The sequence below is a fragment of the Hemitrygon akajei genome, chromosome 2 (genome assembly GCF_048418815.1).
Source record: "Hemitrygon akajei chromosome 2, sHemAka1.3, whole genome shotgun sequence".
NCBI lineage: Eukaryota > Metazoa > Chordata > Chondrichthyes > Myliobatiformes > Dasyatidae > Hemitrygon > Hemitrygon akajei.
Window position 1 is genome coordinate 78,742,108 of NC_133125.1, and position 26,311 is coordinate 78,768,418.

Sequence of the window (26,311 nt, forward strand, 5' to 3'; positions counted from 1 at the left end):
GTCATGGGAGACAGTCCAGAGGAGGTTCATGAGAATGATTTCAGGAATGAAGGGTTTAACATATGAGGAGTGTTTGACAGCTTTGGGCCTGTACTCACTGGTGTTTAGAAGAATGCATGAGGATCTCATTGTTAGTTGTCAAATGTTGAAAGGACTAGATAAGGTGGATGTGGAGAGGATGTTTTCTATGGCGGGGATGTTCAGAACTAGAGCGCACAGCCTCAAAATTGAGGGGTGACCCTTTAGAACGGAGATAAGGAAGATTTTTTTTAGCCATAAAGTAGTGAATCTGTGGAATACTCTGCCACAGACAACTGTGGAGGCCAAGACCATGGGTATATTTAAAGCGAAAATTAATAGATCAGGGCATTAAAGGTTATGGCAAGGCAGGTGTAAAGGGTTGAGTGAGATCCAGGTCAGCCATGAAGAAATGCTGGAGCAGACTCAATGGGCTGAATGGCGCTTTTGTCTTATGGACCTAATGATCCTATATCTCATTGTTTTATGGACCAGCAGAGGAATTTGGAATAGGAATTGAAAGATCCCATTGTCATGGTCCATATAGTTATAAATTGACGTACTGTATGTAGAATAAGGGACGAGGTTCAACTGAGGTGTTATACTTTGTAACAACAGAAATAAATTAAAAGAAGAATGTGATAGCCTGTCTACTTCATTTTATTATAGCGAGGAACTCACTTATGACTTGATGGCATAATGATGTTATGATAGACATTCACAGCATGGTAAATTTTAAATTGTCTCATTTCAGCATAAAGGGTTAATTGCTATGAGGATTTCTTATTAGACCATAAAACACAGGAGCAGAATTAGGCTGGTTTGCCCATCGAGTCTGCTCCATCATTCAACCATTGATGATCCTTTTCTCCCCTGCTCAACACCATTCCCAGGCCTTCTCCCCATGTCATTTGATGCCGTATCCAATCAAGAACCTATCAATCTCTGCCTTAAACACACGGAATGACCTGGCCTTCACAGCTGCCTGTGGTAATAAATTCCACAAATTCACCACCCTCTGGCTAAAGAAATTCCTCCATATCTCTATTTTAAATGGACACCCCTCTATCCTGAGGCTTTGCCCTCTTGTCCTAGATTGCTCCAATATGGGAAACCTTTTTTTCACATCTACTCTACCTATCTGTCTCGGCCTTTTAAAATTCAAAAGGTTTCAATGAGATCCCCCCTCATCCTTCTAAATTCCAGTGAGTACAGACCCAAAGCTGTCAAATGTCCCTTTCATTCCCAGAATCATCCTTGTGAAACTCATCTGAAACGACTCCAGTGCCAGTACATCTTTTATTGGATGAGGCGCAAAAAACTGTTAAGGATACTCAAGGAGTGACTTCACCAGTGCTTTATAAAGCCTCAGCATCACATCCTTCCACTTGAGTTCTAGACCTCTTGAAGTGAATGCAACACACACAAGATGCTGGAGAAACTCAGCAGGTCAGGCAGCATGTATGGAAAAGAGTACAGTTGACATTTCAGGCTGAAACCATTAGGCAGGACAAGGTTTCGGCCCAAAATGTCGACAGTGCTATTTTCCATAGATGCTGCCTGTCCTGCTGAGTTCCTGCAGCATCTTGTGTGTATTGTTTGCATTTCCAGCATCTGCAGATTCTCTCTTGTTTTTGCTCTTGAAATGAATGCTAACATTGCATTTGCCTTCCTCAGCTCCTACACAGCCTGCAAGTTAACTTTAGGGTGTTCTGAACAAGGACTCCCAAGTCCCTTTGTCTCAGAATTTTTCAATTTTCTCCGTTTAGAAAATAGTCTACGCATTTATTTCTACTACCAAAGTGCATGTCTGTGCATTTTCCAACATTGTACTTCATTTGTTACTCTCTTGCCCATTCCTCTAATCTATCTGAGTCCATCTGTAGCCCAGCAGTTCCCTCAACACATGTCGTGGGGTGGTCGCTCTGCTTGGTGGGAGAGACTGTGAATCTATCTCAAATTGTGGGGCTCCCCCATGGTGGTTGTAGAGGTTGACTCTGGGACTGCAAGAAATGGTTCTGAATGTCTGGAAAAATCCACATGAATTTTCTGCAAGGGCAATGAAGATCATTCCCAGTGATGGAGAGGCACTGCTGTTGGTATCTTCCGGATCTGTTGGCATTCTGAATGGTGTATGTAAAGCTATTCAGTTTTAATCTATACCAGGCCACCAGACAAAGCTTTGAGACAACACTTTCTTTTGATCATACGTGGAACCCAGCATGTAGCTGCTCCAACACTTTAGCTCTCAGCTTGGATAGTACAACAACTCTCAATCCCCAGATAAGGCAACCCCAGTCAAGGGCAAGTTCATCCCGGTGCTGGGGCAAATGATGGAACTGAAACCTCTGCTGCACATCCCAGCCAGTTTGGGTGGCCCTGTAGACCTGACACAGTGTGGGGTCTTTTCTGGTTTCCCTTTGGATCATCTCTGCCGTAATAGGGAGACTTTTGATTTACAGTAGGGAGAATATGTCCAGAAGAGAAGCCTCTTTGGTAATTTTTGTAGGTATTTCCTTTTCCAGGGTTAACAGGACAATCCATTAGCATTTCCATGAATGTCTTCTTGAAACAGGGCCCATGTTCCGAGGAAATTTGCAGCTTGCTTTAGAGAATGGTTACATTCTCACGGAATGGTGGTACCACCCTGTTAGATTTGAAAAGGGAAAGCCAAACTTACATTTATGTATCATCTTTCACAACACTTTCAGAACATCCAAAAGTGCTTTATAATCAGCAAAAGTATTCTTGAAGTGGAGCCAGTCTTTTAATGTAAGAAAGACTGCAATAAATTTCTACTCAGGAAACTCTCACTAGCAGCAATGTAACAATGGCCACATAATCTGTTTTTAATAGAATCCACAGGCCCTTGACTCGGAGGTGGGAGTGACATTCAACGAGCTATAACTGGCTGAAAAACTAGCTTAATTTATTGTAGCTAAATACGACTCTTGGCTCTCTTAAATCAGTCACAGGGCATTATTGCTCCCCAAATGATTTTCTTTATCTCTTTCTCTTTCTCAAAAGGCTTTTGTAGGAAACTCCAACGCTGATGGTGTTGTGCGACACAAATTGGAGCATTCCATTAAGGCCAGACTCCTTCGCTTCGTTCCCCTTGAGTGGAATCCATTTGGTAGAATAGGAATGAGAGTTGAAGTTTACGGATGCTCATATAGTAAGTACAAGATTACAAAGGAAAGGTCTTCTTTTTTAAAATTGTCCTCATCAAGTTGGACAGGGTTACTACTAAAATGAGGAATTTGGTCATTTACCAGTTAACTATTGTAAAGATTCTGGTGACAATCTGACAGAACGTTTATTGAATGACTGAGTATCAATGTTAATGGAGGTCAATGAAAGTTAAACAAAATTCTTTATCTGCTTTGCCACCAGGTGCAAAACACAATTTATGTTCATTCTTGAAAGCAAACTCTTATTGAAGTAACTAATAATCAAAATCTTACAGCTTTGCCGCCACAACAGCTCGAAGTTCAAAAATTCAAAGTACGTTTATTATCAAAGCATATATATGTCACCATGTACTACCTTGAGATTTATTTTCTTGCAGGCATTCACTGTAGAACAAATAAATAAAATGGAATCAGTGAAAAGCCATACACAAAGATTGACACACAACCAATATGCAAAATACAAACTGTGTAAATATTAAAAAATAATAAATAATAAGAACATGAGTTGCAGAATACTTGAAACTTAGTCCATAGGTTGTGGATTCAATTCATCATTGAAGTTAGTGAAGTTATCCATGCCTGTTCAGGAGCCTGGTTGTTGAAGAGTAATAACTTATTCTGAACCTGGGGGTATGGGACCTGAGATTCCTGTACCTCCTTCCTGATGGCAAAAGGAAAAAGAGAGCATAGCCTGGATAAATGGATAGATACTTCATTGATCCCAAAGGAAATTACAGTGTCATAGTAGCATTACAAGTGCACAGATATACAAATATTAGAAGAGAAGTAAGTTGGTTATCGAGTAGGAAATAGTCAATTCTAGTGAAGGTATGGTGAACATGTGAGAAAAAGGAATAATCTCTCTCCGTAGGATGGAGGAAACGCCATATATCAGAGATACCAAAATTAGAGAGAAACGACTGAATAGCTAAGGCAGATTTGGTAGGTGATCTGGTAACAGAGGACGATCGGTCCAGTTTAGGATCCAACCAACAGTTAAAGTCACCACCCAATATAAGAGAGTATGAGTTTAAGTCTGGTAGTGAGGAAAAAAACTGTTCAAAAAAGTTAACATCATCAAAGTTGGGGGCATACAGGTTTGCTAGTGCAACTTTAGTGTTATATAGTTTACCAGAAACAATAATAAAATGGCCATTTGTGTCTGATATTTTATTATGGAGTTCAAAAGGAATATTTGAGTTAATAAGAATGGAGACTCCCCTAGCTTTAGCGGCAAAGGATGAATGAAAATGCTGACCCGCCCACTTAGACAGAAGCCGGGAGTTATCAAAACAACGAATATGAGTTTCTTGGAGGAAAGCAATGTCAGCTTTGAGTTGTTTAATATGTGAGAATACCTTCCTCCTTTTAACAGGGTGGTTCAGTCCCTTTACATTCCAGCTGACAAATTTAAGTGCACTAGCCATTATCAATTACTAATGCATAAAAGGCAGCAGGCATATAAAAAATCAAGCGGTACAATAGCAGTCTGGGAGCAGAGATGTAAACATAGATTCGTAAGGTCAAAATATAAACATGTCCTAAACAATAAAGAAATGTTGGAACTGGAAAACCCACCCCACCCACACAACCCAAAACTAGACGACTACCAAAACAAGTAGCTAGCTCTACCAAAAAAATTAACCCAAATACAACTTCCAGATCTGTGTCATTGACAGCAGTTCCGTATAAATGCTATAACAAACAGTAACTAGTTTATGCACTAGAAAACATAACTACAGATTAGAACACCTTCTGCCGAAATATACAACTTAATACAGAGAAAATCGGAAGAAAACCAAAACTAACCTACCCGCGAAATATTATAGAAGAATAAAGTAAGAGAAAGGGAAAAAAAAGGGTAAGAAGGAAAAAGAAAAAAAAGAGGAAGGGGAAAATTATAAATTCAAGACGAGTATTTATCAACCGTTTACCGAGAAGGGAGAAAAAAAAATTCAGAGAATGGAAAGAAAAGGGGGTGAAGAAAAGAAAAAGATAAAATAAATAAATATTTAAAACAGAGGAAAAATAAATCAGCAGTTGAACTGTGAACCGACAAACAGGGAGGCCTTCACTAAAGACTTCAAACCTCCAAAACAAGTTAGAATTAGTTGTAGAACTCTGTAGGTAAAGTTATACAGAGGTAAAAATAGATTACACACACACCAAATCCCGGGAGAGATTGTCAACAGCCTTTAAAGTTTCAGTGAATAATGCCTGAGTGATTCAAGTGAATTCCGAGTCCAGAGAAAGTAATTTTACTACAAGGAGTACTTATCCACCATTTTAGGAGGTCCGATCAGATTCCGAAGATGACTGGATAGCCGGAAGACTTGCCACAAACGCTTCAGCTTCCCTCGCTGATTTGAACCACTTGAATTCCCCGGTATTAAACTTGATTCTTAGGTCAGCAAGATTACGAAAGGAAGGTTTGAAACCACGATCAAAAAGCACTTTCATTACGCCTTTATACTCAGCGCGCATCTTTAAGGTCTGGGGTGCAAAATCTTCCACAAAGCGAATGGTTGTATCCTGGAAAGAAAAAGAGCCTCTGCGACGTGCCTCCACAATCAGACTGTGTTTTACCTGGTATTGATGGAAACACAAGATTACTGGTCGCGGGCGGGAGCCCAGAATTCCGGGGGGAACGTAAACTCTGTGTGCCCGTTCGAGCTCGGGCGGCTTCGGAAGCAGATCTTTCCCGAATATCTCACAGAGAAACTCGGCGAAAAACTTCACGGTTGACCCCTTCTCAGTTGCCTCTGGTAATCCCAGAATTCTGATGTTGCAGCGTCTGCTGCGATTTTCGAGATCCACCATTTTGGAAAGAAGTTTATTAGATTTTTCCTCTAAGCTGGAACAGAGAGTCTCCAAGTATCGAATCCGACTTTCTAAAGCCTCAGAAGTTGAATCGATGCGAGATAAGTGTTCAGCATGTTTGTCCACTTTATCGTTGATCCGATCCAGTTTCTCTTCTAACTGTTTGAAAGCGGTTTTAATTTCCTTTAAGATTTCGTCTCGGAGATTTTCAAGCGCCTCCATCGTCACGTCCGACGAGGTGGTAGTTTCTTTTCTCCCGGATTTAGAACTCTTGCTAGACATTGTAGGTTAGATATATTCACAGGCAAGTAAGAGATACCGAAATAATTCCTAACTAAGCTTTATAAAATGGAGACATTTAGTGCAAAGGTAGCGACAGTAACGGAACAAAAGTTCGGAGCAGCTAAGCAATCGCCATCTTACCGGAAGTCTCGAAGAGAAGTAAGAAAGAATAAAAAACTAAATTACTTTAAAAATAAGATGTACAAGATTTACAAGTCAAAGATGGGGTGGTAAATTGGATTATTAAGTATGCAGATGATACTAAGGTAGGTGGCGTTGTGGATAATGAAGTAGGTTTTCAAAGTTTGCAGAGAGATTTAGGCCAGTTAGAAGAGTGGGCTGAAAGATCCAGATGGAGTTTAATGCTGATAAGTGTGAGGTACTACATTTTGGTAGGAATAATCCAAATAAGACATACATGGTGAATGGTAGGGTATTGAAGAATGCAGTAGAATAGAGTGATCTAGGAATAATGGTGCATTGTTCCCTGAAGGTGAAATCTCATGTGGATAGGGTGGTGAAGAAAGCTTTTGGTATGTTGGCCTTTATAAATCAGAGCATTGAGTATAGGAGTTGGGATGTAATGTTAAAATTGTACAAGGCATTGGTAAGGCCAAATTTGGAGTATTGTGTACAGTTCTGGTCACCGAATTATAGGAAAGATGTCAATGAAATAGAGAGAGTACAGAGGAGATTTACTAGAATGTTACCTGGGTTTCAGCTCCTAAGTTCCAGGGAAAGGTTGAACAAGTTAGGTCTTTATTCTTTGGAGCGTAGAAGGTTGAGGGGGTACTTGATAGAGGTATTTAAAATTATGAGGGGGATAGATAGAGTTGACGTGATTAGGCTTTTTCCATTGAGAGTAGGGGAGATTCAAACAAGAGGATATAAATTGAGAGGGGGCAAAAGTTTAAGGGTAACACGAGGGGGAATTTCTTTACTCAGAGAGTGGTAGCTGTGTAGAACGAGCTTCCAGTAGAAGTGGTAGAGGCAGGTTTGGTATTGTCATTTAAAGTAAAATTGGATAGATATATGGACAGGAAAGGAATGGAGGGTTATGGGCTGAGTGCGGGTCAGTGGGACTAGGTGAGAGTAAGCGTTTGGCACGGACTAGAAGGGCTGAGATGACCTGTTTCCGTGCAGTAATTGTTATATGGTTATATGGTTTATATGACAAGATTTCCAAGATCACACTGATGGTAGAGCAAGAATTACCATAATATTATACAGTAATGGGTGCACATTCACACAGTCCAGATAAGAAGTAATAGTAGTATTGCATAAAATGGTACAGGGTGTTTGCGATATCAGGGTCTGGTAAACAGAGCTTAATAACAGTCTAATAGGAAGGGTCATCACTTCCCTGGTTATAGGTTGACTCGTTATGGAGCCTAATGGCCAAGGATAAGAATGACCTCATATAGCCCACTTTGGAGTAGTGCAGTTGTCTTAGTCTATTACTAAAAGTGCTCCTCTGTTCAGTAAAGGTGGTATGCAGAAGGTGAGAAACATTGTCCAGAACCGCCCAGATTTTCTGTAGGGTCCTTTGTTCTACCACAGCCTCCATCAAGGAGCCACACAGGTGGGGGTCCTTGATGATTGATGTTTCTTTCTTGTGCAACGTTCCTTGTAAATGTACTCAGTGGTGGGGAGGGCTTTGCTTGCAATGCACAGGGACGAGACTGAAATTTGTGCAGAGCAAGTTCCCACAAACAGCAATGTGATAATGGCCACTTAATCTGTTTTTAATAGAATCATTTGACTCAGAAGTGAGCATGCCATTCAATAAGCCGCAGGTGGCTATAGAACCACCTTCAGTGATTGTAGCTAAATACAGTTCTTATCTCTCTTAAATGATTCGCATGACATTAAGGATATTTAGGTGACATGATCCAGTTGGACTTATTTGTGTGCTCTATAACTCTATGATTCTGTAATTGAAAGGAATTTGTATTTATTTAGAAATAGTTTCAAACAATGGAACATTCCACACCTTTTCATGCAAGGTGAGTATAACTGGAAGTAGTTTGTGAACATGTCAAATTCAGAGATGCAAGAAAGTTAAAGGATATGTGACATCATTGGTAACATACCACTGACATTCAGCCAGCTGATGTGAAGAGTTGGAGGGAAACAGCCAGCCATTTTCAGCTGAGCAAGTTAAAGCTGCATGACCTGGGGTTGGGAGTGTCCAATGGAGACAGAAATGTCAGATTGTTATATTGATTGAACATTGAATGTGGCAGAAGCCAGCTTTCATTGAACAGCAAAATGCAGGTTTATATTTGTTTATATTCCAGGATGGTAGCTGCAATCCAGAAGCCTTGCCAAATAATTGGAAAATACTTGTTCAAATCCCTTTGTAGCTGCTGGAACATCTAAATGCAATAATAATTCAGCTTATTGTGAAAACCCAGTCTACCTTTCACGTAACTTCAGACAATAGCAACATGGTTAATTATTATAATAAAAATAGCAAATGCTGGAAGCAGACAACAGTCCAACAGCATCTTAAGGAAAAGAAAGGGTTAATTAATTACCTTTCCTCAGATCCGTTTAGACCTGTTAGCTGTTTCTGTTTCCAGCTGCTTGACCTGTATAGGGTAGATTGATCCAAGGTTCTTTTAGAAGTCAGCAAAGAGGCACAAAACTTTTTGCTTCCCAAATGTTTTATTAAGAGTTGATTAAAAAAAAAAGGAAGAGGACAGTGGTAGTTTACTGTTGAAGGGAAAGAGAATGAAACTAAGGTGCATAAAAAAAATTATTTTTCTATCACAGAGGTAAGGAAAATTCCAGGTTAACCACTGAGAAAGCACTTATTCAGATAATGCTGAACAAACAAACTTCCAGAGCTTTGCAAAATTATACTTTGCATTGCCACTAGAAGCATAGTAAACTGTTTATGTAAAAACTACATAAAATACAAGTAGATAATTAATTAATTGTTAAGCTGCAAAGAAAATAGCAATTAAACAGTTAAATCTAAGAACTAATCAGTCTGATGCAACATCTGCTGAATGTTCTCAGCATTTGATGTTTTTAGAATATCTGCATATTTTTCTTTGGTGTTCAGTACTGGTTGGCTATTATCCTCTAAACAATGCCTTCAAGTATCTCATTTCTTGGGCAATTAAGGATGTCAAATGAATGTGGGATGTACCCACATACCCTGTATATTAGCATCCCATTGACAGGAAAATCTCACAGACCACTGGACAGGTGTGAGATATGCAGTAAAATATTGTGTGTTTCTGCCTTGTTTTTGTCCCTTGTGATGCTGAGGATCTGTCATGAAGATGAACTTTTATTTGTTCCTTCTGGTCTGCTTTTTGTTTTGAATATTTCATCCATGCAGTTTTTTTTTGTCATTTTCAAGGATCCTCAGTTCTTCCTGATATCTAAATAGATATATTCTTATAGATATATAATTTATAATTAGTACATTATTACATTGTAAACAGCAGTAAAAAGTTGTCATCATGTTGCTATTTGCTATTGATGGAGAAATTGCTTTATAAGGCACGATGGTTATTGTTACAGAGAACGCTGTTTGTAGTGTGATCAGTGGGGCTATTTTGGAATGGGAGATAGGAGATGTATAATCTGAAAAAGTGTTGCATCAACATTTGTTGTTTCAACACCAATCCTCCCAAGAGGTGTCACACCCAGAGAGAGAGAGAGAGAGAGATAGAGAGAGAGAGGAAAAAGAGATTGGAATGAAAAGAAAACAAACAATCAGTGGTCAAACCTGAACCCTAGGATGCTGATAACAGGGACTGGTGATGCCTGTACCACTGATGGCAAAGTTGTTATGTAAACCTAGGGTTCATATTTTCTGCGGATTGTCACTTTAAAATGTCAGGAGAGTGAGACTGGCTTTTGGACTCTGAGCTGTTACAAAGAGAGGGAGATTTGACTGTTTAATTGCTATTTTCTTTGCAGCTTAACAATTAATTAATCATCTACTTGTATTTTATGTAGTTTTTACATAAACAGTTTACTATGCTTCTAGTGGCAATGCAAAGTATAATTTTGCAAAGCTCTGGAAGTTTGTTTGTTCAGCATTATCTGAATAAGTGCTTTCTCAGTGGTTAACCTGGAATTTTCCTTACCTCTGTGATAGAAAAATAGCTTTTTTATGGTTATGGTTTCTTGGCAGTTTGTTTACCTTTCCACAAGGACACTTGCCTACTTGTAAAAGTTCCTGCAGAGGGCGGAGCAGTTTGATGGACTGCTGAACCCTTCAGCATGCTGAAATAAATACCAGGTCAGCTGCTGGACCCAGACGCACCATGAGACACACGGTTTTGGACACTGGATAAGCTTGTTGTACCCACGGGAAGGTCGGGGTTTTGGAGGATTGATTCAGGGAAATCGATCAGTAGCTCACAGTGTGAAAAGGTGTGACCAGTGGGGAGTTATTTGTGTGTCCAACCCTGGCCTGGGTTGATAACTTTACCACAGAAGAACGATCGCCTTTGTTTTGTGGTCACATTCGGTGACTTTAAAAGAAGAGAAGAGGGGAGAGGAAGGTTTGAAACAGAAGAAACCTAGTGACAAAGAGGTCACTGTTTGGACTCTTTCCTCTGTAGCCCGTAAGGGTGAGTTTGAGTTCCTTTTGAATACAAAGGTGTGACTGTCACGTAGTTAATCCACAGGAGTGGGTTCTCTGGTGAGGGGAAAACCTTTGTGATTACCACTTGTGTGTTATCCTTGTTTGGGTGGGGTAGTTCACTGAAGAAAGGCACCCTAGTGGCAAATCACTGTAGGAATTATTTAGTATGTCATGGAACTGGATAAGTGGCCATCACAGATGTGTGTTTGAGGTAACCTTGTGTGGAAACTACCTGTGTGTGATAATCCTTGCCTGGGTTGGTAGTTTTACCACTTGAAGATGGTACCTCAGAGATAAGCCACTGTTGGTGATAATTCATATGTGGATCCTGTGGCCACCACTACGGGATGACCCGTAGCTGAATTTGGGTGTGGTACCACTTGTGTTGAAAGGATATTTGTTGAAGATCACTATCAGTGATATTCGTGTGTGGAGTGGAACAACTTCGGAAGATAAAACCTACTGTTATTGCTATTTTGGAATAGCGACGTAATTGCCTTCTCACAACATTCTCTCTCCCCCCTTCTCCCCCCCCTTCTCCCCCCCCTTCTCCCCCCCTTCTCCCCCCCCCTCTCCCCCCCTCTCCCCCACCTCTCCCCCCACCTCTCCCCCCCCCCTCTCCCCCCCCCTCTCCCCCCCTTCTCTCCCCCCCCCTCTCCCCCCCTTCTCTCCCCCCCCTTCTCTCCCCCCCCTCTCCCCCCCCCTCTCCCCCCCCTCTCTCCCCCCCTCTCTCCCCCCCCTCTCTCCCCCCCTCTCTCCCCCCCCTCTCTCCCCCCCCTCTCTCCCCCCCCCTCTCCCCCCCCTCTCTCCCCCCCTCTCTCCCCCCCTCTCTCCCCCCCCTCTCTCCCCCCCCTCTCTCCCCCCCCTCTCTCCCCCCCCTCTCTCCCCCCCCTCTCTCCCCCCCCTCTCTCCCCCCCTCTCTCCCCCCCCCCTCTCTCCCCCCCCTCTCTCCCCCCCCTCTCTCCCCCCCTCTCTCCCCCCCCTCTCCCCCCCCCTCTCCCCCCCCCTCTCTCCCCCCCCCTCTCTCCCCCCCCTCTCTCCCCCCCCTCTCTCCCCCCCCTCTCTCCCCCCCCTCTCTCCCCCCCCTCTCTCCCCCCCCCTCTCTCCCCCCCCCTCTCTCCCCCCCCCTCTCTCCCCCCCCTCTCTCCCCCCCCCCCTTCTCCCCCTGACTCAATGCCACAAACTGAACTTTACTCACCATCGTAAGACTGGATTCATTTATCCCTAGACTTGAAGAAGCTTGTTTTTCCTATTTCCACACTTATGTACAGATATATCATTGCTGACCAATTTAAGATATTTGCATTTATAGTACTGTATTGCGTAGTTTACTAATTAACATTGTTACTTTATAGCAATACCAGACACCAATGTGTTTCTCATTTCTGCTGGCTCTTTAACCTGGTCACGGGGTACGTGACAAAGTGAAGAAGAAGGTGACCTTTATCTGTCACATGTATATCAAAACATCAGAAAACATAACGTCAAATGCGTTAACTGTATTGGGAATGTGCTGGTGGCAGCTGACAAGTGTCAACACAGCTTACTGAACCTATGCCTACATAAGACCATAAGAGATGGGAGCAGAATTAGGCCATTTGGCCCATTGAGTCTGCTCTGGCATTTCATCGTGGCTGATCCATTTTTCCTCTCAGTCCCCATCTCATGCCTTCTGCCTGTATTCCTTCATACCCTGACCAATCTAAAATCTATCAAACTCTGCCTAAAATATACGTAAAGACTCGGCCTCCACAGCTGTGTGGGGCAAAGAAATCCACTGATTTACCACTCTCTGGCTAAAGAAATTCCTCCTCATCTCCATTCTAAAAGGACGCCCCTCTATTCTGAGGCTGTGTCCTCTTGTGTTAGACTTCCACTATAGGAAACATCCTCTCCACATCTACTCTATCAAGGCCTTTCACCATTTGATAGGTTTCAATAAGGTCACATCTCATTCTTCTGAATTATAGTGAATACAGGCCCAGAGCCATCAAATGATCTTCATATGTCAAACCATTCAGTCCTGCAATCATTTGTTGAACCTGCTTTGAACCCTCTCCAGTTGCAGCACATCCTTTGTAAGATAAGGGGCCCAACACTGCTCACAAAAATCCAGGGAGGCCTTGCCTTCTAAGACTTCATAAAGTTTTAAAATTGCATCCTTACTTTGATATTCTAATAATAATAGGCATCCATTAGTCTCGTGAGACCATGGATTTGCGCCTTGGAAGGTTTCCAGGGCGCAAGCCTGAGCAGGGTTGTATGGGAGACTGGCAGTTGCCCAAGCTGCAAGCCTTCCCCCCTCCACACCACTGATGTTGTCCAAGGGAAGGACACTAGGACCCAAGCAGCTTGGCACCAGTGTCATCGCAGAGCAATGTGTTGTTAAGTGCCTTGCTCAAGGACACAACAACCTATATTCTTAAATATAATTTATATTCTAGTCTTCTTGAACTAAACGCTAACATCGCATTTGCCTTCCACACCACAGACTCAACCTGCAAATTAACCTTTAGGGAATCCTGCACAAGGACTCCCAAGTGTCTTTGCATTTCAGTTTTTTGTATTTTTTCTCCATTTAGAAAATAGTCAACACTTTCATTTCTTCTATCAAAGTGGATGACCTTACACTCCCTGACACTATATTCCATTTGTCATTTCTTTGCCCACTCTCCTATGTCCTTCTCTACTTCCTCAGAACAACTTGTCCCTCCACCTATCTTCATATTATCTGCAAACTTTGCAACAAAATCATCAATTCCATGATTCAAATCAATGACATGTAACGTAAAAAGAATCAGTCTCAACACAGACCCATGTGGAACATCACTAGTTACCGGCAGCCAACCAGAAAAGGCTCTCGTTATTCCCACTCTTTGCATCCTACCAATTAGCCACTGCTTTATCCATGCTAGAATCTTTCCTGTAATACCACGGGTTCATAGCTTGTTAAGCAGCCTCATGAGTGGCACGTTGTCAAATGCCTTCTGAAAATCCACGTACATAACATCAACTGATTCTCATTTGTCCATTCTCCTGGTTATTTCATCAAAGATTTCAACAGATTTGTCAGGCAAGATTTTCCTTTCAGGAAACCATGCTGACTATGGCCTATTTTATCATGTGCCTCCAAGTACCCTGAGACCTCATCCTTAATCATCTCCAACGTCTTTCCATTCACTGAGGTCAGACTAACTGGCCCGTAGTCTCCTTTCTTCTGCTTCTCTTCATTCTTGAAGAGTGGAGTAACATTTGCAATTTTCCAGTCTTCTGGAACCATTCCACAATCTAGTGATTCTTGGAATATCATGACTAGTGCCTCCAAGATCTCTTTAGCCACCTCTTTCAGAACCCTAGTGTGCGCAGCATCTAGTCCAGCTGATCTATCTACCTTAAGACCTTTCATTTTTCCAAGAACCTTCTGTTTAGTTACGGTAACTTCACACACTTCATAACACCTGACACCTGGAACTTCCATCATAGTGTTAGTGTCTTCGACAGTGAAGACTGATGCAAAATACTTCAGTTCATCTGCCATTTCCTTGTCCCCCTTTACTATCTCCTCAGCAGTCTGATATCCACTCTTGCCTCTCTTTTACATTTTATATATCTGTAAAAACTTTTGCTATCCTCTTTAACATTACAGGTTAGCTTACTTTGATATTCCATCTTTACCTTTTAATGACTTATTTAGTTGCCTTCAGTTGAGTTTTAAAAGCTTCCAAATCCTCTAACATCCTACTAATTTTGCTCTATTACATGCCTTCTCTTTGGCTTTCATGTTGGTTTTGACTTCCCTTATTAGCCATGGTTCCATCTTTAGAATACTTCTTCCTCTTTGAGATGTATATATCCTGTGCCTTCCAAATTGCTTCCAGAAATTCCAACCATTGCTGTTCTGCTATCATCCCTGCCACTGTTCTGTTCCAATGAATTCTGGCCAACTCCTACACCTCTGTAATTCCCTTTACTCTGAAAAATATAACGAGAGCTAAAGGGCTTTTGTCTCAGCAAGATCTAGAAAATCTCATCCATGCATTTATTTTTAGTCAGCTTGACTACTGTAAATGCGTTTTCAGAGGTTTTGTTAAAAAATCCCTCAGAACGCTGCTATGTTCTCACTAAGAACAAGAAAGTAACACACATATAACTCCAGTTCTCAAATTGCTACACTGGCATCCTGTCCAAATGAGGACTGACCTTAAAATATTAATACTGCTTTGTAAAGCACTTAATGGTCGAGGGCTAACTCCATTCTCATGCCTCTGTAATTCCCTTTACTCCACTGTAATACTGATACATCTGTCTTTAGTTTCTCCTTCTCAAATTTCAGAGTGATCATATTATGATCACTTACCCCTAAGTGTTCTTTTGTCTTAAGGTGTCTAATCAATTTTGGTTGATTGTACAACACCCAATCAAGAATAGTTGATTCCCTAGTGGGCTCAACCACGAGCTATTCTAAAAAAGCATCTCATAGTCACTCTAGAAATTTTCCTTCCTGTAATCCAGTACCAACCTGATTTTTTCCAATACACCTGCATATTGAAACCCCCCCCATGACTATTGTAATATTGCCCTTTTTGCATGCATTTTCTATCTCTTTTGTAATTTGTAGACTTCATTCTTACTACCATTTGGGGGTCTGTATATAACTCCCATCAGTCTTTTTGCCCTTGCAGTTCCTTAGCTCTATCCACAAAGATTCAACACCTTCCAACTCTATGTCCCCTCTTTCTATGATTTTATTTTATTTTTTTACCAACAGAGCAACGCAACTCCCTCTGCCTTCCTGCCTGTCCTTTCAATTCAAATTGAAACACTTTTTGGAATGTGGGAGGAAACCAGAGAATCTGAAGGAAACCCATGCGATGATGGGAAAATCAATGTACTGTCCTTACAGACAGTGTCTGGAATTCGGCTCCTATCTTACAGTAGGGCGCAGTAAAGCATAATGCTAACTGTTATGTAACTACAAAAGTAGGAGGTTAGACACTTCCTGGTTGGAAGTTGTCAATGCCTGAGTTGTGAATGTTACTTGGCACTTACCATCTCATTCCTGAATTTTGCTGCCATCATGCTGCTTGCAGTTATCACTCTTTCATCTGCTGAGGAGTTGCAAATGAGAATCAGATATATCCTGAATTATGTGATGTGTAATTTCTAACAAATCACATACATACATACATACATACATACATAGTATAACAAAAATGTAATAGTGGGTTCTTGAATTGTTCAGAACTCTGGTGACAGGGAGAAAATTGGTTCCTGAATCTTTGAGTGTTGGTCTTCAGGTTCTTTATCTCCACCCTTATGGTATTTACAAAGAGGTGGCATGTCCAATATGGTGGGAGTTCTTAGTAACGGATACTTCCTTTTTTGTGCTTTGTGAAAATGTCCTCAGGTTTGCTTCTGATGACAGCTGGTTGAGTCTGTTCCTCTGCAGCTAACACTGTACAATCATTAGTGAATCAGAGCAGAAACTGTTTATTATCACTGACATAAGTCCTGGAATTTTGTTGCAATGTGGCAGCAGTTCAGTACAAGACATAGAAATTACTATAAATTTAAGATCAAGTTTAGTTAGCTGGACTGATGGTAAATCATCCCAGGCCAGCTTGTTCATTGTATAGCACCGTGTGATCACCAGGGAGTAGCACTGGCTTGGCTTCTCATCCCCTGGGCGACTACTCCTTCCCCCACATCTGTTGTATGGAAGAAGCCTGTGGCATATTAAAATAACTGTAAGTTTTTACATTACCTACTGTTAATGGAATGACATTAACTCTTTGGTGGCAAGTTTGGTTTCAGAAGTCAGGATTATATATTCTCAAGCGCTCCCCTGAGACAATGTTATCTGACTCTTTACTTTTCATTGAGAATATAAGAGTAATTTTCTGTTAGTACACAGTATACCTGCAGGTAAAGTGGAAGCTAATGTTCTCCCCTTCAGGTCTTCACCACCAATGACTAATACCAGAGGGAAGGCATTTAAGGCGAGAGGGGGTAGTTCAAACAGAAGTGCGGGGCAAGTGTTTTTACACAGAGAGTGGTGGGTACCTGGAATGCACTGCCTGGGGTGGTGGTAGAGGTAGATGCATTGGGTACTTTTAACAGACTTTTCACTAGGCATATGAATGAGAGGATATCGACATTGTGTAGGCAGAAGGGATTAGTTTAGTTGGCTATTTGATTACTAAATTAATTGGTTCGGCCCAGCAATGTGGGCCAAAAGGCATGTTCTTGTGCTGTGCTGTTCCATGAACAATGCTCTAATTGTCCCCATGTATGTAGCAAATGAAAAATCTCCGAATCACCCTTGTTATGGTACAGGATTATTCAAGTTTCTTGTCATCTGACTGCACAACCAAAAAACAATGTTCCTCTGGATGACAGAGCACCCACAATACATGTATCACACACAGCACATAAAGCAAAGTATAACCATAAATATGTTAATAAAATATAGTTCAAAATGCATGTAGAGTGCAGCACAGGTATACAGTAAACAACCCCAATGTTCAAGTGACGAGACCTCAGTGGTGGCAGGGTATTCATCAGTCTCACAGCTTGAGGGAAGAAGCTGTTACCCACTCTGGCCGTCCTAGTCCTGTATCTCCTTCCTGATAGTAGTGAGTTGAAGAGATTGTAGGATTGATGGTAAGGATCCTCGACAATGCTTTGTGCCTTCTACAATACTCCTGGTAAATGTCACAAATAGGCAGGAGGCAGCAATAAGTGCTCCTGTTGCAACGGCTATGTTTTGGTTTTGCTCCCTAGTTGTTCCTATACCAATACATCAATGCTAGTTTTATAATTGGCATCACAGAAATATATGCAATTAACAAAGCCTAGCAAAGCTAAGATTTGAACAAATGTACTTTCAATATGCTGGCATACCAATACTCCATTAAAGTTAACATGATGTTAATATGTTTATTAACATAAAGTTAATATATTTATTGTCTGACCATAAGACGTGGGAGCAGAATAAGACCATTTTTCCCATTGAGCCTGTTCCACCATGCCATGATGGTCCCTCTGCACCACTTACATTTAAACCCTCTCCCCATTTAGATAATAGTCTACACTATTGTTCCTTTTACCAAAATGCATTATTGTACATATCCCAACACTGTGTTCCATCTGCCAATTTTTGGCCATTCTTCCAATTTGTCTAAGTCCTGCTGCAATCGCATTGCTTCCTCAGCACTACCTACCCTTCCACCTATCTTTGTATCATCCAGAAATTTGCCACAAAATCATCAATTCCATTATCCAAATCATTGACAAACAATGTGAAAAGTAGCGGTCTCAATACTGACCCCTGAGGAACACCACTAATCACTAGTAAACACAGTGACTCACAGTGGACTGAAATGCTTGAGCATATAGACATTAAGAAAGAGGATGTGCTGGAACATTTGAAAAGCATTAAGTTAGATAAGTAGTGAGAACCAGACAAAATATACCCTATTCCCAGTTCCTCCGTCTCCGCTGCATCTGTTCCCAGGATGAGGCTTTCCGTTCCAGGACATCCTAAATGTCCTCTTTCTTTAAGAATCGTGATTTCCCTTCTGCCGTCATCAACGATGCCCTCACCCGCATCTCCTCCATTTCCCGCACTTCGGCCCTCACCCCCATCCTCCCGTCACCACAACAAGGGACTGTGTTCCCCTTGTCCTCACCTACCACCCCACCAGCCTCCGGATCCAGCATATTATCCTCGGCAACTTCCGCCACCTTCAACAGGACCCCACCACTAAGGACATCTTTCCCCCTTTACCCCTCTCTGCTTTTTGCAGGAATCGTTCCCTCCGTGACTGCCTGGTCCACACGTTCCTCCCCACGGATCTCCCACCTGGCACTTATCCCTGCAAGCGCAAGTGCTACACCTGTCTCTACACCTCCTCTCTTACCACCATTCAGGGCCCCAAACAGTCCTTCCAGGTGAGGCAACACTTCACTTGTGAGTCTGTTGGGGTAATCTATTGCATCCGGTGCTCCCGGTACGGCCTCCTCTACATCGGCGAGACCCGACGCAGATTGGGGGACCACTTCGTCGAGCACCTCCACTCCATCCACCACAACAGACAGGATCTCCCGGTTGCCACCCACTTCAACTCTGCTTTACGTTCCCATTTGGATATGTCCATACATGGCCTCCTCTACTGCCATGATGAGGCCAAACTCAGGTTGGAGGAGCAACACCTCATATACCGTCTAGGTAGTCTCCAGCCCCTTGGTATGAACATTGATTTCTCCAACTTTCAGTAATTCCCTACCTCTCCCTTCCCCCATCCCGCTTTCATTCTGTCTCCTCTTCTAGCTGCCTATCACCTCTCTCATGATTCTGCCCTCTTCTACTACCCATAGTGCTTTCCCCTTAGATTCCTCCTTCACCTCTCCTGCCTATCCCCTCCCTGCTTCCCCTCCCCCACCCTCTGATTGGTTTTCCACCCTCCCCCCCACCTTCTTTATGGGGCCCCTGCCCCCTCCTTCAGTCCTGATGAAGGATCTCGACCTGAAACGTTGACTGCTCATTTCAACGGATGCTGGCCAACCTGCTGAGTTCATCTAGCTTGTTTGTACATGTTGATTTGACCACTGATCACTAGCAGCTAACCAGAAAAGGCCCCCTTTATTCCCTTCTTTGAACCATCTCCAGTTTCTGCATATGCTTTCTAAGATAAAGGGTTAAAACCTGCTCACAATACTCCAAGTGAGGAACTCCAACATTACATCCTTGCTTATATATTCTGATTCTCTTGAAATTAATGCTAACATTGCATTTGCCTTTCTCACCACAGATTCAACATGCAAGCTAACCTTTAGTTAATCTTGTACGAGGACTCTCAAGCTCCTTTGCATCTCAGTTTTTGTGTTTTCTCTCCATTTAGTAGTCAATCCTTTCATTTCTTCTATCAAAATGGATAACCATACACTTACTGACACAATATTCCATCTGCCACTTCTTTTCCCATTCTCCTATTCTATCAAGTCCTTCTGTAGTCTGTCTACTTCCACAAAACTACCTGTCCCTTACCTACGTTCGTATCATCTGCAAACATAGCAATATGCCATCAATTCCATCATCGACATATACCCTAAAACAATCAGTCCCAAAGCAGATACCTGTGGAACACCACTAGTCACCAGCAACCAATCAGAAATGGCTTCCCTTAGTCCCACTCTTTGCTTCCTTGCCAATCAGCCACTGCTTTATCCATGCTAGAATCTTTCCTGTAATATTATTGCCTTGTAGCTTGATCACATGGGAGAATATATTGGCCTGCATACAATAAGCCAACACATATGAGACACTGAAAGATAATAAGAGTTTTGCATATGCCTAACTTAAATGTGTAGTCATCTGATTTTGGAGACAAAATCAGCATTCGCTAAAGCTACAACTGATACCAATCACACACGGAAAGAGAAATTGCTGACTCGTATGCTTCACTTCTGTTACATTTTCTCCCTATCTGTTCAAATCACATTACTGACCAAGAATTCCATATGCAATATTATTTCAATGATGACATGAAAATGACAGTTTATTTATTTCATAAAGAGAAATTACATTGGGTGTATCTTTGTTGGATGGTGCTGTGACCTGTGAAAGGAATTCAACTCTGATTAAAGATACTGAGCTGCCTTAAATGGTCTTCTCCTTTGTAACGGCTGCAGACAATTTCAGGACAAAGCTATTTCATTTTCAGACTAACAATCATACAGCAAGATATTACTTATTACAAAAGATGCCTGATTGCCTACATTTTATTGCACAATTATCTGTATGTTGAAATGCAATTTTTGTGAATTTCTTAACGATTATTTCTGTTATCACTTTTTCCCATTATTAGTGTTTTTATGTGGATATGATGCCTCTTGAGATAAATGACCTTTATGACCATGACTACATCATAACTTAAGTTTCTCTGTAAAATTCTGGAGACGATTATCACTTGATGGTTGAAAATTCAGAGGCTGAGCACTGATTTAAATTAAAATGTTTATTTTAGAATTCAAACACTCTAGGTATTCCACAAAGGTGGGTTTATTAGGCCTCTTGTGAATCTTTCCGCTTGTTCTGTGATTAACTGAACCACATGCTATATTTCTACAGCCGAACTCAGTATTTTTAACCTAGAAATGTACTGCTTATTCTCAGCCTCAAAGCCTGAGAGAGCAAAGCACCCAGGGATCAGAATCTAGATCACTGGCCAGTGAAAACACTGTAAAATGAGAATATGACAGACAACCAAGGGAAAATCTGCAGCTGCTGGAAATCCAAGCAACACATGCAAAATGCTGGAGGAACTCAGCAGGTCAGACAGCATCGATTGGAAAGAAGTACAGTCAACTGAAGAGTTTCAGCCCAATACGTCGACTGTACTATTTTCCATAGATGCTGCCTGGCCTGCTAAGTTCCTCCAGCATTTTGTGTGAAAACATCAGAATCAGGTTTATTATCACCAGCATGTGAAGTTGTTTGCAGCAGAGTTCAAGGCAGAACATAATCTGGAAGAGAAAAATAAATAAAATAATAATAATACTAAATAAACAAGCAAATCAATGACACAATGCATATATTGAATAGATTATAAAAATGTGCAAAAACTAGAAATACTGTATATTTTAAAAAAGTAAGGTAGCGTCCAAGGGTTCAACGTCCATTTGGGAATCGGATGGCAGAGGGGAAGAAGCTGTTTCTGAATCGCTGAGTGTGTGCCTTCAGGCTTCTGTATCTCCCACCTGATGGTAACAGTGAGAAAAGCACCTACCCTGCATGCTGGAGGTCTTTAATAATGGACGCTGCCTTTCTGAGACACTGCTCCTTGAAGATGTCCTAGGTACTTTGTTGGTTAGTATCCAAGATGGAGCTAACTAGATTTACAATCCTCTGAAGTTTCTTTTGGTCCTGTGCTGTAGCCCATCACACCACCCCCCATGCCAGACAGTGATGCAGCCTGTCAGAATGCTCTTCATGGTACAACTATAGAAAATGATAGAGCTCATTTGCTGTTTTGAGTGACTTAAAGAGCTGACAGGGGGCAGTATGGACATGAAACACTTGATGAAGATATAAGAACATAAGAAATAGGAGCAGGAGTAGGCCATCTGGCCCGTCGAGTCTGCTCCGCCATTCAATAAGATCATGGCTGATCTGACCATGGACTCTTCTCCACCTACCTGCCTTTTCCCATAACCCATAATTCCCCTACTATGCAAAAATCTATACAACTTTATATAAATATATTTACTGAGGTAGCCTCATTGGGCAGAGAACTCCACAGATTCACCACTCTCTGGGAAAAGCAGTTCCTCCTCATCTCCGTCCCAAATCTTCTCCCCTGAATCTTGAGACTACATCCCCTAGTTCTAGTCTCACTTACCAGTGGAAACAACTTTTCCTGCCACTATCTTATCTATCCCTTTCATAATTTTATATGTTTCTATATGATCTCATCTCATTCCTCTGAATTCCAGTGAGTACAATCTCTCCTCATAGTCTAACCCCCTCATCTCTGGAATCAACCTAGTGCACCCCCTCTGCATCAAAACCAGTACGTCCCTCCTCAAGTAAGGAGACCAGAACTGTATGCAGTACTCCAGTTGCAGCCTCACCAGTACCCTGTAGAGTTGCAGCATAACCTCCCTTGCTCTTAAATTCCATCCCTCTAGCAATGAAGGCCAACATTCCGTTTGCATTCTTGATAGCCTGCTGCACCTGCAAACCAACCTTTTGTGATTCATGCACAAGCACTCCCAGTCCCTATGCACAGCAGTATGCTGCAACATTTCACCATTTAAATAATAATTTTATTTTCCATTTTCCTTCCAAAGTGGATGACCTCACTTTTACCAACATTGTACTCCATCTGCCAGCACTTTGCCCACTTACTTATGCTAACTATATCTCAGTATCTTCTGCACAATTTGCTTTTCCACTCAATTTAGTATCATCGGCAAACTTAGATACATTACACTCGGTCCCCTCTTCCAGATTATTAATGTACATTGTGAACAGTTGCTGGCCCAGCACCGACCCCTGAGGCACACCGCTCACCACTGATTGCCAACCAGAATAACAGCCATGTATCCCAACTCTCTGCTTTCTATTAGTTAACCAATCCTCTATCCATCATCCCCAACTCTATACATCCTTATCTTATGGATAAGTCTTTTTTGTGGCACCTTATCGAACATCTTCTGGAAATCCAAGTAAATAACATCCATCTGTTCCCCTTTATCCACTGTGCTTGTTATATCCTCAAAGAACTCCAGTAAGTTTGTCAAACAGGACCTGCCTTTGCTGAATCCATGCTGGGTCTGTCTGATGGATCCATTTCTTTCCAGATGCCTTGTTATTTCTTCTTTAATGATAGCTTCAAGCATTTTCCCAACTACAGATGTTAAACTAACTAGCCTATAGTTACCTGCCTTTTGCCTACATTCTTTTTTTTGAACAGTGGCGTGACATTTGCTGACTTTCAATCCACTGGGACATGGCCAGAGACTAGAGAATTTTGGTAAATTATCACTTATAACTTAATTATCTACTATAACTTCTGTCATTTCTTTCAATACCCTGGGATGCATTCTGTCAGGACCAGGGGACTTGTCTATCTTCAGGCCCACAAGTTTGTTCAGCACTACCTCTTTAGTGATAGCTATTGTATTGAGGTCCTCACCTCCTATTGCGTCCTTAGCATCTCTCTTTGTCATGTTGGATGTGTCCTCCAGCATTGAAGTCCAACTCAAAATAATCACTCAAAGCCTCTGCCATTTCTTCATTAACCAATATCAATTGTCCCTTCTCATCCTACAAGGGATTTATGTTCACTTTAGCCACCCTTTTCCACTTTATTAAATTATAAAAAAACTTTACTGTCTATTTTTATATTTTGTGCAAGTTTATTTTCATAATCTAGCTTCCTTTTCTTTATTGCTCAATTATTGTTTCTTTGTTGCTTTTTAAAGTTTTCCCAATCTTCAGCTTCCCAATAGTATTGGCGAATTTGTATGCACGAGCTGTCAGTTTGATGCCTTCCTTTATTTCCTCAGTTATCCAAGGCTGGCCTCCCCACCCTTATTGTCCTTGCTTTTAACTGGAATATACTTTTGTTGAACACCGTGAAAAATCTCTTCGAAAGTCTTCCACTGTTCCTCAACTTTCCCACCACATAGGCTGTGTTCCCAGGCTATACTAGCCAAATCCTCCCTCATCCCATTGTAGTCTCTATTGTTCAGCCACAATACATTGGATTTAGATTGAAATATTGCACCCTCCATGGAATAAGTCTGTGGAGCTGAAGGCGCAGTTGGATAGTGAGAGAAATAATGAGAACATTCTAAAACAATTAATTCAATAGGCAAACCGAGTATCAAACCTGGAATATTGTGAACATCTATGTAATATAAGATAAAATATTTCGCAATGTATGTAAAGATTGTTGCAAAACATATCAGAGTAGTGATGGAATTTAAAGAGAGAGATTAGCTATATTTGTCACATGTACATTGAAAAATGTGATCGGAAAATGACCGATAAAATGAGTATATAATATATAACCATATAACAATTACAGCATGGAAACAGGCCATCTCAGCCCTTCTAGTCCATGCCGAACACTTACTCTCACCTAGTCCCACTGGCCCGCACTCAGCCCATAACCCTCCATTCCTTTCCTGTCCATATATCTATCCAATTTTTTTTTTTAAATGACAAAATTGAACCTGCCTCTACCACTTCTACTGGAAGCTCGTTCCACATAGCTACCACTCTCTGAGTAAAGAAGTTCCCCCTCGTGTTACCCCTAAACTTTTGCCCCTTAACTCTCAACTCATGTCCTCTTGTTTGAATCTGCCCTACTCTCAATGGAAAAAGCCTATCCACGTCAACTATATCTATCCCCCTCATTTTAAATACCTCTATCAAGTCCCCCCTCAACCTTCTATGCTCCAAAGAATAAAGACCTAACTTGTTCAACCTTTCTCTGTAACTTAGGTGCTGAAACCCAGGTAACATTCTAGTAAATCTCCTCTGTACTCTCTCTATTTTGTTGACATCTTTCCTATAATTCGGTGACCAGAACTGTACACAGTACTCCAAATTCGGCCTTACCAATGCCTTGTAAAATTTTAACAACTCCTAAATGCTCTGATTTATAAAGGCCAGCATACCAAAAGCATTCTTCACCACCCTATCCACATGAGATTCCACCTTCAGGGAACTATGCACCATTATTCTTAGATTACTCTGTTCTACTGCATTCCTCAATGCCCTACCATTTACCATGTATGTCCTATTTTGAATAGTCCTACCAAGATGTAGCACCTCACACGTATCAGCATTAAACTCCATCTGCCATCTTTCAGCCCACTCTTCTAACTGGCCTAAATCTCTCTGCAAGCTTTGAAAACCTACTTCATTATCCACAACGCCACCTATCTTAGTATCATCTGCATACTTACTAATCCAATTTACCACCCCGTCATCCAGATCATTAATGTATATGACAAACACCATTGGACCCAGTACAGATCCCTGAGGCATACTACTAGTCACTGGCCTCCAACCTGTCAAACAGCTATCCACCACTACTCTCTGGCATCTCCCATCCAGCCACTGTTGAATCCATTTTACTACTTCAATATTAATACGGAACATTTGAACCTTCCTAACTAACCTTCCATGTGGAACCTTGTCAAAGGCCTTGCTGAAGTCCATATAGACAACATCCACTGCTTTACCCTCACCTCCCTCATGAACTTTCCTAGTAACCTCTTCAAAAAAAATCAATAAGATTTGTCAAACATGACCTTCCACGCACAAATCCATGCTGACTGTTCCTAATCAGACCCTGTTTATCCAGATAATTATATATACCATCTCTAAGAATACTTTCCATTAATTTACCCACCACTGGAGTAACACACAAAACTCTGGAAGAATTAAACAGTTCAGGTAGCATCCATGGGGAGAAAGGATAGTCAATGTTTTGGTTCAAGACACTTCTGGACTGGTACATTAGTCCTGTTTTCTAATTGTCAGTTTTCCATTCTTCATGCACAGTGAATCTTTACAAATTTATTCTTACAATTACTTCAATAAAATCAGTTTACCATCATTGTTTAGTAGAAAGAAACAATCTGTTGGACAGTCAGGCATTAGCTGGTTGGTTTGGAATCCTAGACAGATTTTACACTGCCCCAGATTTGAATAAAGCTATTAAACAGTGTTCAGAGGGAGCAATTGATATAAGGCTCAACCAATATAAGGATCCATAGCAGACAGCAAAGGTAAATCATTAAGATAAATCTTGCTGACAGGATCAGAAGTTCTGAAGGGAACCTCCATCTTTTATTGTTTGAA

At 41.4% G+C, this 26,311-nt stretch overlaps 1 protein-coding gene across 2 annotated transcripts in view; it reads left to right on the plus strand.

The window, feature by feature from the left end:
- LOC140714284 (contactin-associated protein-like 5) overlaps positions 1–26,311 on the plus strand; it is a 1,700,882-nt gene that overhangs the window by 515,607 nt on the left and 1,158,964 nt on the right. For both annotated transcript variants that reach the window (XM_073025370.1, XM_073025379.1), the window contains exon 4: positions 3,046–3,193. In XM_073025370.1, coding sequence (XP_072881471.1) covers positions 3,046–3,193 — 148 coding nt within the window. The remainder of the gene's footprint in view (positions 1–3,045; positions 3,194–26,311) is intronic.